Here is a 12,393-nt window from a genome sequence, read left to right as displayed (position 1 = left end):
TCATCCTTACAGCTTGTTATTACCCATTGAATACACTTCAAGGGATCTCCTCTCATGTGTATTGGGTTCCCACTGTTGATGAATTATGATGGGTTGACAATCCCATCCCCAACCTTGACTTAAGGACCACTGCAGGTTCCAGTCCTTTAGTAAGAGGATCAGCTATATTATTCTGAGTTCCTATGAACTCTATAGCTATGATCCTATCAGTCACTAAACCCCTTATAGACTTGAGTCTAACTTGGATGTGTCTCTTAGTTTTAGCATTATGCTTTTTACTGCTAATCTTGTCGATAGTTGTTCGACTATCACAGTGAATAGCAATAGCAGGAAGTGGTCTGCTTACTACAGGTATTGCAGACATAAGTCCATGTAACCATTCAGCCTCCGTCCCTGTGGCATCAAGTGCACACAACTCAGCCTCAAAAGTAGACCGAGTAACAATAGTCTGTCTGCTTGACTTCCAGGATATTGCTCCACCAGCCAAGGTGAACACGTATCCAGTCACTCCATTGGAACCAGACTTCTTAGCTATCCAACTTGCATCACTGTACCCTTCAAGCACACCAGGAAATCTCCTGTAGTGTAAACTAAGGTACATTGTGCCTTTTAGATATCTAAGTACTCTATCAAGAGCATCCCAATGAGTTCTGTTTGGACAGCTTGTATATCTCGCCAATTTAGACACAGAATATGAAATATCTGGTCTAGTACAGTTAGCAAGATACTGCAAGCTCCCAATAATCTGAGAATACCTTAACTGAGACACAGGCACTCCTGAAGTATTCTTGACAAGGGCAACTTTTGAATCATAAGGTGTACTAGCGATTCTACACTGTGAATAACCATATTTCTCAAGTATAGATTTCTCTATATAATGAGATTGAGTCAAGGTTATTCCTTCAGTGGACTGAATCAATTTGATTCCAAGAATCACACTTGCCTCACCCATATCCTTCATTTTAAAATGCCTTTTCAAGAATTCTTTAGTCTCGTTAATAATCTCAATATTGGTTCCAAACAATAAAATATCATCCACATATAGGCACAAGATAACCCACTCATTACCTTTAACTTTAGTGTAGACACACTTATCACTTTCATTAATCTTATAACTGAAAGGCAATATAGTTTCATCAAACTTTTTATGCCAATCTCTGGGAGCTTGTTTCAAGCCATAGATGGACTTGATCAACTTACATACTTTCCTTTCATTGCCTGATGCAACAAATCCATCAGGCTGATCCATATAAATCTCTTCCTCAAGTTCACCATGAAGAAAAGCTGTCTTTACATCCATCTGATGAATGATAAGACCATGGACTGAAGCCAATGCTATAAGCATTCGGATTGTTACCATTCTTGCAACCGGAGAGTATGTATCAAAATAATCAATTCCTTCCTTTTGCTTAAAACCCTTAGCTACCAGTCTAGCTTTGTACTTATCTATTGAGCCGTCAGGATTCAACTTCCTTTTAAAGACCCATTTGCACCCAATAGTAGAACACCCAGGAGGGAGATCAACCAACTCCCATGTTCCATTGGAAACAATAGAGTCAATTTCACTCTTGACAGCGCCCTTCCAGTGCCTTGACTCAGAAGAATCCATAGCTTGCCGGAAAGTTAAAGGTTCGTCCTCGATATTGTAAGTGATGAAATCACCTCCAAAATCCTTGACTATTTTTGCACGCTTACTTCTCCTTGGTTCCTCTAATTCCTTAGGAATAGAGCTACTACTAGGTTCCGCCCCCACATTTGTCATCTTTTCCACATGATCAGGAATAGAACTTGATGTGTGAGTAGGATCTTCCTCAGAAGTCGTTTCAGGTATTCCAGTCTTCATAGGGTAGACATCCTCAAAGAATATCGCATCTCGAAATTCAACTATCGTGTTTGCCACTATACCATCTATGTCAGATTTTAACACTAAAAATCTCATAGCTGTAGTGGTTTCAAGATAACCCAGAAAGATACAGTCAACAGTCTTTGGACCTAGTTTCTTTCTCTTGTGTTCAGGAACAAGCACCTTGGCAAGGCACCCCCACACACGAAGATACTTAAGACTAGTCATCCTGCCTTTCCATAACTCCAAGGGTGTTTTATCCATGTGTTTCAGAGGGACTCTATTCAAAATATGGCAAGCCGTATTTAGAGCCTCTCCCCACATGTATTTAGGCAACCCAGAGTTAATAAGCATACTATTAATCATATCTTTAAATGTTCTGTTCTTTCGCTCAGCAACCCCATTAGACTCAGGTGTGTATGGTGGAGTAACTTCATGAACTATACCATTGTTTGCACAGAATTCATTAAAAGCATTACTCGTATACTCACCACCTCTATCAGATCTCAATCTTTTAAGTAACTTACTAGTTTGTTTTTCTACTTCAGTTTTATATATAATGAATTTACTAAGTGCTTCATCCTTATGTCTAAGTAAATAAACATAACAATATCTACTACTATCATCTATAAAAGTAATGAAGTATCTAAACTGGTCCTTGGTCAACACACCACCAAATTCACAAATATCAGTGTGTACTAAATCTAACAAGTCTGAATCCCTAACAACATTATGAAAAGGTTTCCTTATCTGTTTAGCAGACACACATACTTGACATTTAGAATTCTTTTCTATGGTATATTTTGGAATCAACTCTAAGTTCATCATGTTCTTAAGAGCACCAAAGTTTAAATGACCTAGTCTAGCATGCCATATATTTGAGGATTCAATACAATTAACAGTAGGAATAACATTATTATTCAAACTTCCCAAAACGGGATCCGCATTAATAACAAATAAACCATTTGACAAGTAACCCTTGCCAAAGAATGTACCAGTGTGAATAAGAACTACTTTATTACACTTGAACGAAATTTCAAAACCACTAGAAACTAAACAGCTTCCACTTATTATATTTCTACGCATGTCGGGAACATGATGCACTCTCGTCAGAGATAGAATACGTCCTGAAGGGAACTTCAGATCCACGTTTCCAACTCCATGTACTTGAGCAACACTAGCATTCCCCATCTTCACAGTCAAGCTATGACTCTGTTGATAAGATACAAATAAACTAATATCAGCACAAATATGTACATTAGCTCCAGTATCTATCAACCATTCATTTGACAGATAGGTAGAAAATATCACAGGGTTGTAGGATACATACCGGTCAACGTTGGTTTCAGAAGCCGTAGCCTCACCAACAACCATGTTCACTACAGGCCCACTTGCGGTTCCAAGCACAACATTTGCTTGTGCTACCTCGGTTTTCTTCGCTTTCTTCGTAGGGCAGTCCTTACTCCAGTGCCCAACCTGCCCACAAGACCAGCATGGTTTGTTTGCCTTGGGTTTCTTGGCCTTGTCCTTGTCACTCTTAGGTTTATTACTATTAGCTTTCTTAGCAAAAGCCTTCCTCTTTTGTCCTATAGTTACTATGTTTACCTTCGAGGTACCGTGTTCAGTTGGCATCACATGTCCCTGTTTGGACTTGTGTTGTTCTTGCACCGAGATGTCCAGCATAAGGTTGGTCCAGGTGATCTCTCCTTTCTGTCTTTTCAGGGAGAGAGAGAACTCTTCCCAAGACTTCGGGAGCTTTTCAATCACACTCATCACCTTGAACTTCTCCGGGAGATTCATTCCAGACTCCTTCAAAGCATGCACTATCATCTCGAACTCATGCACCTGCTCAGTCATGGACTTATTGTCCACCAGCTTGAACTCGAGGAACCTTGCCACAGAATACTTTTCTAGACCTTGTGAGTCAGTATTATGTGTCTGGTCCAGCTTCTCCCATAAGAGTTTTGCAGAGTAGGCATCAGAAGAATAGACATCAAATAAAGTGTTTGTTAGTGCCGCCAGAATGGCCGCCCTAGCCACTCCATCCTTCTCAGCCCACTTCGCAAAAGCCTTAACTGTGTCAGCCTTCTCTTGATCCACTACTGGTTTCTCATATTCCACAACCGGCCACAGACCCTTTATAGTCAACCACAACTTCATCCTTTTCTGCCAGCGAGAAAAGCCAATGCCACCGTTGAATTTCTCCGGTAAACCGGTTAATTCAACAGCTTGTGGGAAACTATAGGTGGTCCAATCAATGGCCCCAGCAGTTACACCCGAACTGCTACCACCACCAACGATAACCTCACTTTCGTTAACCATTATGCTAAATTCTAAATAACCAATAATCTCTTCAAGAATGTTGAGAAACTCACTAACAAGTAAAGCAACATAGAGGCAAGTGTATAAAGAATTTAACAAGTTTAGGCCAAGACCACAGTTAACAAAACAAAACATGCAGGTAAATAAAATCAGTAACTGAAATAACGTAGAGAGAAAGAAAGATGTACCCAAAACCATAGCTTTCAACAGTGACTGAAATAAAGGTTTACAGATACAAAACGCCAAGAAAATGATTACAGCTGAGTCACCAGGCCTTGCTCGAAGTCCTGGCTGCTCTTGAAGAGATTATTGCCCCCTACCTGCTGCGTTTGGGATGTGCGCAATATCTCCACCAGGATAAAACAGCTCGGAGTTTATGTTAACAGCAGCAACAAAACCTCCACTTCGACCAGCACCTCAGTTGCCGGAAAAAATCAGCACTTCAGGACTTATGGGAGAGAAATACAGAGAGGTTGAAGAGAAGAGATAAGAATGTAGTGTATCGTATTCATTCAGTTTAACCTCTATTTATAGGAGAGGAAAAATGAAACTGTCCACACACTTAATGTCTGAATTAAACTGCTCCATTAATGAAAAAATCAAAACTGATCAGATTTTGAATTCATAAATGAAAAAATCAAAACTGAACAGCTTTTGAATTTAAATTATTTGTAACAGCTTTTCACATTAACACCCACATTATTATCAGAACTTAAGTTAAATTCTGATTTGACTCATCAGTACTTAAGTTCTGATTCGACTCATCAGTACTTAAGTTCTGATTCTGATATCAGAACTTGTTAAGTTCTGATTCTTATATCAGAACTTGTTACAGATCAGATTATTTGCAGGTTCAATATATTTAGACTACTTAGCCTATTTCAGAACCCAGCCCAATAATCCAATCACCGATAAATAAATTCGAATTAAAATAATTCTCAAATAAATAAAATCCTCGCCCAGGTCGCCTCGCGTACGCGAGACGCCGAGACATTCGCCCAAATCGCCCTTCGACCCGACCCGGTCCGGTCCGGTGCGTGGCGGGGCGCGCGTGTGTGTGTGTGCGCGTGAAGCACACAACAACACAATGGACCATCACACACCTTAGTAGTTGTATACTACTCATGTGGGTAATACCATATAAAGCACACAACCCCCTTTATTTATTTCAATGTGGGACAAACATTCTCAAATTTTCCAAGCTTTTCCAAGCTACTTTCATCTCTCATTTCATATGGATTTCATTAAGAAAATTCTTAAAACCATACATGAAAATTTAAGTTCAAATATCATTGAACAATTTCCAATCATTAGATTTTAGGATTAACATCAAGAACATAATTAAATTAAGCTCTAAAATCCTAATTTTCTAACAGAAATGACACGAAAATTTAGTATGTGTGTTTAATATTTTAGTATACCGACACAAAAATACATGAACACGAAAGTACACGATTGAGATTTAATGTCGGTTTTGTGTTTTTCCTTCGAGTACACGACATAACACGAAATATAGGATATAAATAAATATTATCATTAAATATTAATATTTATAATAAATATATGTACATTTATAATATATTAGCATATTTATTTTAAAAATAATTACTTAATTTTATAATATGTATATAAATGTGATCTAAATGCATATTTATAAAATATTTCGTAAAATTTTTATCTAAAAATCTTATTTTTTATTTGTTTATTTATTTTAATTAATATTAATATTTAATTTTATACGAAAATATGATACAAAACAACACGAAATGAAAGTGTATAAACACAGAAGTACATGAAGTCTAAATATGTCAGTTTTGTATTTAACCTCAAATACACAAAAATACACTACACAAAAATATACAATATGAACGAATTATCAAGTATAGGAGTCAGCATTTCCCAATTTGGACTAAAGTGTACCTTTTTAACATTATTTTATTACACATTTAATACGTGCCTACCGTCCATATATTACGGCGAAAAGTATCCTCCATTCGGACTTCTAAAATTATAAAAAAATAAATAAAAAAATTTAATGTTCTAAAAATCACAAAGACAGAATCTCAGTTTGTAAATAGCACGTCCAAAAAGAGAAAATAAAGATAACGACATGACGTAATAAATCAAGTTACATGAAATGATGCCCATACATGATGGTGCCCCTATAAATAATGGTTGAAGCACTAAAGAATCTTCCATCTCAATTCAGTTGCACAGTTTGATCCAAATAAACAACAGACACAACACAAGTAAAGTAAGCTGTAGTAGACTTTCTCTCACACATGACACATACTATCAAAATTCATAGGGCACACACATAACTAGAGGATTGTATTAAATTATTATGTGTTAAATATTTAAACACACAGAAAGAGAGAAAGCACCACTTCTTGTCTCATTATCTAGCTTTGCATCATCAATTACTATGCTTTAGTTTCTGTGTTGCTCACACACATAAACAGTATTTGTACTTGTAAAGATCCATAGCAGAGCTGCAGCTTCTTTGTCATCAGTGTTTTGCTTTAAGTACAAAAGTTTCTGCTGCTCCATTGTAATAATCATTTTTGATCATTTGTACTTAAGTTTATCCGGGCGTTGATTATTTGGTTTGTTTGTTTTGAGTAATCATTTGTTTATAGAACTTAACTGTTGTTCATATTCATTTGATTGCTTGAATAACTCTTTTATTTGTGATTCTTTCTCTTAGTTTTTCAAGTTTCTAGTTATTTGTGATAAATGATCCTCAAGTTTTGGTTTTTCAATGTGCAAATTGTAAATCTCAAGAACTTATTAATTTTATTTTTATCCTAATTTGAAGATACTTGACCAGCTTTAATATTGTAATTTTGTGGTCATGAATTGTTTTTGGATGAATTGACCAACTTTCTCATTTAATAGCTAGCCTAATAATTTGATTTGTTCAATATTAGTTTCTTGTTTTGGACTATTTCTTGCCTTCTTGGTGATACTATCATTTATAATTAAGTAACCTTACTCTTTATAATCTTTTATCAAGTTTTACTCGTATTCCCTGTGCTTTTAGAATTTGATTGCTGTTTTAGAATTTGATAGCTATGTTTTGCTTGAGCATGTAAAATTTAGTTGGTTATAAGCAACTAAGCAAGTAACTTTCGATTTGCTCTTCACTATGAATTTTGCTTAACATGTCATTCTTATAAATGTTATTATATTGTCGAAGGTTGGAAATTATGTTGGAAAAGATGGAAGCAATATTTGACCCCGAGAAAGTTATTGAAGAATTTGAGGCTATGACGAAGGATGCAGGGAGAGTTCAAAAGGAGACCCTGAGGAAAATATTGGAGCTAAATGGCAAGACAGAGTATTTGCAGAAATGGGGTCTTGATGGAAAAACTGATCCAGTTAGTTTTGCACGGTGTGTTCCTCTTGTCTCCCACGATGACTTGGAGCCTTACATTAGGAGGATTGTAGAAGGTGATGTTTCCCCAATTCTCACCAGAAACCCCATCAAGACGATCTCATTAAGGTACTATATTTGTGCATTCATTTAACTTATTTTTATTTTTTGTTTCTTCTTAATAGTTGTTGATAATTTTGCAGTTCTGGTACTACTCAAGGCAAGCCTAAGTTCATACCTTTCAATGATGAATTAGTTGAATCGACCATGCAAATATTTACAACATCTTATGCATTTAGAAGCAGGTAATTTCCGGTTATAATATTGCTAGTATCTTGAAAAGTGTCAACATCTTTATCCCTAGTTTTTTCTGCTTTAATTCGATTTGCCCCGCAGTACATATATTCCTCACTAATACACAATTCCCAGTAATTGAATCCTAATTTAACTGCATCACTCTTATAAGTTATAATTGTTAAATAGTTGTTATTGTTTGGCATTTTAATATTAATCTTCAGATAATAATGATAGAACAATGAGTTTAACCTAATTTCCTGGTGACAGGTCTCTACAATTTAGCATTTCATATTTTCCCTTTCAGCATTAGAATATTTTCTTGGCATTAATTTGGGGGTTATTATCAGTAATAATCGTCGTAAATTTAATTATAGTTGTACACTTAAATGGTTGTGTCCAGCTGACCAATTTTGTTCTCTTTGCATATTTTTTTTTGTTAAATTCTCTCTTTGCATATTTAACAACATATATTCCAATCTTGACAAAAAAAAAGCATCACCATATATTCCAATATTCATTTTTACTTGTTTAAATTCTTTGGTTTTCTAGTTTTTCATTTTGTACAAAATGTTTCAGCTTATCTGAGAAATTTCATTTCTTTAGGCTATTTCCTCTTCAAAATGGAAAAGCCTTGCAGTTCATTTATGGTAGCAAGCAATTCCAAACACAGGGGGGACTGGCAGCCGGCACTGCTACGACTAATGTTTTCCGTAGTCCACAGTTTCATAAAACAATGAAGGCAATACATGCCCAATGTTGTAGCCCAGATGAAGTAATATTTGGTCCCGACTTCCATCAATCCTTGTACTGCCATCTCCTATGTGGACTTATTAACCGCTTTGATGTTCAACTTGTGTCCTCTACATTTGCTCACAGCATTGTGCATGCCTTCAAAACTTTTGAACAGGTATGGGAAGAGATCTGTGCTGACATTCGAGATGGAGTCCTCACAAGTCGAGTTACTGATCCAACCATTAGAACAGCTATTTCAAAACTACTTAAGCCAAATCCTGAATTGGCCAGTTTGATTCATGATACATGTTCAGGGTTGAGCAATTGGTATGGTTTAATACCAGCACTTTTTCCTAATGCAAAGTACATATATGGTATAATGACAGGGTCGATGGAACTTTATGTAAATAAATTGAGGCACTATGCAGCAGAGTTACCACTGTTAAGTGCTGACTATGGCTCTTCTGAGGGGTGGATCGGGGCAAACGTCAACCCGGATCTGCCTCCAGAATCTGCGACATTTGCAGTGCTCCCTAATATTGGGTATTTTGAATTTATTCCCTTGAAAGATGTATCTGACTTCCTCTCGTCAGAGCCCAAGCCAGTCGGTATGACTGAAGTCAATGTTGGTGAAGAGTATGAGATCATCGTCACCAATTTTGCAGGTATTCATCGTTTTAGATAGAGTAAATGCACCTAATGAAACTAATAGAATATGTTTTCAGTCGACTATATTTACTCCAGACTTAATTCGATCAGAAATTAAGAACTACATACGAAGCATCCTACTGAAGCTAATTGATATGTAATTTGGAATATACATGCATTTAAATGACATAAAAGTTCCTCCTTGTGCATATGCTTGATAGCCAGGTGTTTAAATGGTGGTGGATTTTTCTTTGTAGTCCTAATTTATAATTTCTAAGCAACTGCTTGTGCTTCATAGTTGTTATGACCATGCATCTCAATTAAATTTATTGCAGAATCTCCAGATTTGTTTAATTTATTTATTGTTCTTTGTTTCAACCTATATATTTTGAAGGTTGTAGACGTATGTGCACTTCATGTTCAATTTGTTGATTGACATTATGTGGAAAGGTCCATCTTTTGGTGGTTTGTCATGAGCAAGTAGTTATGAGATAAAATTAATCATTTGTCAGTCTGCTGAAAGTAGTATTAGGATTAGGATTAGGTAAATGCTCTAGTGGCAAATTCAGTAATCTATTAACATAGCTTTTGTAAGACCAGATGTAGCGCCAAAATTGCCAGTTCGCTATCAACTTCTTTGTCACTGTCACCAATTGGTCTTACAATGGAAGTTAACTTAAACCTCATTGGTTACACTTTTTTATTTGTGCACTGTCAGTTTGCTTTCACGTTCTTTGTCATTGTGGGGATTTGTTGCAATTGGAAGTTTATAACATGCACTCATTTTGTTAAAATCAACTTTAACCACATATGCTTCAATTTTTTATAATTTTTCACGATCTGCAATGTTATGGACCACTTTTCGCCAATTAGTTATGCTGCTGTGCTTTGTCATTAATATATTTTAAATACATTTCTTCTGTGGGAGAGGATATTTAGTCTGTCTTTACTGTCGGCGAACTTTTTCTTTTTTCGTAGAATTTTTAAGGCTGTTAATATTATGTGTACTGATGCTTCAATCAATGAAATGCAGGTATGTATAGGTATAGATTAGGGGACGTGGTTAAGGTGATGGGATTTCACAACGCCACCCCGGAACTTCAATTTGTTTGCAGGAGAAACCTTCTGCTCAATATCAACATCGATAAGAACACGGAGAAAGATTTACAACTATCGGTTCAAGCTGCAGCAAAGCTGCTAGCTGCAGAAAAACTAGAAGTTGTGGATTTTACTAGTCATGTTGATTTATCAACAGAACCTGGTCATTATGTCATCTTCTGGGAAATAAGTGGGGAAGCAAGCGCTGAGGTCATGAAAGAATGCTGCAATTGTTTGGACAAATCATTTGTTGATGCTGGCTACATGGGATCTCGCAAAGTTAAGACCATCGGACCACTCGAGCTCCGAGTTCTGAGGAGGGGAACTTTTCATGAAATTCTTGACCATTTTATACAAATGGGAGGTGCTCTTAGCCAATTCAAAACTCCAAGATGTGTCAGTTCCAAAAACAATAAAGTGGTGCAGATACTATGTAACAATATTGTGAAGAGCTACTTCAGTACTGCCTATGATTGACATGTACTCAGTTTGAGCATTGTGAATTGTTATTCAATCTGTAATTTGGTTTGCGCCTTCATATTCAAAACTACATCATTAATTATAAATAGATTGGTTGCTATCTTCTTGTCAATTGCTTAATAGCAAGTCAAATGCAAGATGTAAAATAGATATAATTATTATTATAATTTGATATTAAGAAGTATTTTTGGCCCTAAAATAAAACTTCAACTCCAATGTTAGATTAATTTTGAAATCAAATATTTCTTAATTTACTTAAATTTTGTCACTTTCCCGTAAGTTTCATTTAAAGTACAACAACATACATCTTATTTGTAGTAATTTGATGATTTGGCTAGATGCATAAATGTGATTTCAAATTTAGAACCAAATATATATATATATAGAGAGAGAGAGAGTCCCACTCAAGGGAGAATTTTTTATATGGAGAATTATGGAGAATCAATCACAGCCATCCATTTTCTTATCAGATTAAGTAATGGTATTTTTGTAATTAAAAAACATTTTAAGGCTATTAAGTAACTGTTGTACGGACAACTACAAACACATAGATATACACACAAAACTAGCAGTGAGTCTGAGCTAAAGACAAATAGAAAAGAGAGAGAAAAATAGACTATAAAATATCAAAATCAACGTTTACAGATCGATTTGAGCTATTGAATCGAAGATTTCATCACAAAAAGGTGTACAATCGATATTGCAAGGCGATGTTTCGAATAGGTAAGTTTTTTTATTCTTTAATTTAATTTCTGTAGTAAACTTGAGATTATTAAGAAGGATTAGAGCTTCTTCATTATATTTTTTGTAAAATATTGACATAAATTTCCGTGCATGGATATTTTGTTTTGTAGATCTGTTGATTCAGTAGTAGATCCTTAGATTTTGATTTTGATTCTAGAGTAGAAGCTTTTTGTTGTGTGTATAAAATTTGCCCGTGTTTAACTTCACTTTAAATCGATATTTAGTAGTTGTGTTCGATTTGGAATTGTTGATTCTGTTGGCCAAACTTAGTATTTTAGACTAAGTTGTGAATCATTTTGAGACTCTATATGAGTGAGACACATTATGTGTTAGTGGTGTGTATTTATTGGAACGTATTCTTCTCTTCGAGGGGATTCCAACGCATATTAACACGCTCAAAATGAGTAAAAGGTGAATGAGAACTGATGTTCCAAAGTTTTACCTTTTAATATGAAAAGTGGTTTTGTACCACATCGAGAGTAGTACAAACCTATTCCTTAGTTTTTCTTATAAATACCATGTACCACATCGAAAAGAAAAACAAGTCCTTTCAAGCCTCTCTTATAAATAGAGTCTTAGGGCACCAGTTTTATTAAGTCAAGGAAATAAGAGTCATCTCTTTCATTCTTGGTCTCTTTAGTCTTAAATTTTTTCAATATTCCGGTGATAGTTCTCGGGCTCAGTTCAAGTTCGCTGAGAGTATATTCGATCTATCGATTATACTAGTATCTCGTTTTATCCTAGGAAGCAGGTCGCTAAACACGGATGGTGCGGGGCGAAACTGCTTTAAAGAGACAGTTTTCTGGACTCGAGATTAAATTCAATCTCTGTTTGTTTTCTCAAACCTTTCTCC

At 35.7% G+C, this 12,393-nt stretch overlaps 1 protein-coding gene across 3 annotated transcripts; it reads left to right on the top strand.

The window, feature by feature from the left end:
* The first annotated feature begins 6,300 nt into the window (after positions 1-6,300).
* On the top strand, positions 6,301-10,896 carry LOC141724044 (jasmonoyl--L-amino acid synthetase JAR4-like). Of its 3 annotated transcripts, none has more exons than XM_074526027.1 (5): positions 6,301-6,419; positions 7,365-7,670; positions 7,745-7,846; positions 8,442-9,235; positions 10,252-10,896. In XM_074526027.1, the coding sequence occupies exons 2-5, from the start codon at positions 7,375-7,377 to the stop codon at positions 10,791-10,793; spliced, it is 1,734 nt and encodes a 577-aa protein (XP_074382128.1). In that variant the 5' UTR covers positions 6,301-6,419; positions 7,365-7,374; the 3' UTR covers positions 10,794-10,896. The 3 variants fall into 3 exon arrangements, with proteins under 3 accessions (XP_074382128.1, XP_074382130.1, XP_074382129.1); XM_074526029.1 differs by having other exon boundaries at positions 6,375-6,414; XM_074526028.1 differs by lacking the exon at positions 6,301-6,419 and adding an exon at positions 6,436-6,716.
* Positions 10,897-12,393: the final 1,497 nt, after the last annotated feature.

Source organism: Apium graveolens, chromosome 5 (assembly GCF_009905375.1).
Source record: "Apium graveolens cultivar Ventura chromosome 5, ASM990537v1, whole genome shotgun sequence".
NCBI classification, from domain to species: Eukaryota; Viridiplantae; Streptophyta; class Magnoliopsida; order Apiales; family Apiaceae; genus Apium; species Apium graveolens.
Note: the sequence above shows the minus strand (reverse complement) of the source record. Positions and strands in the feature narration are given on the sequence as shown.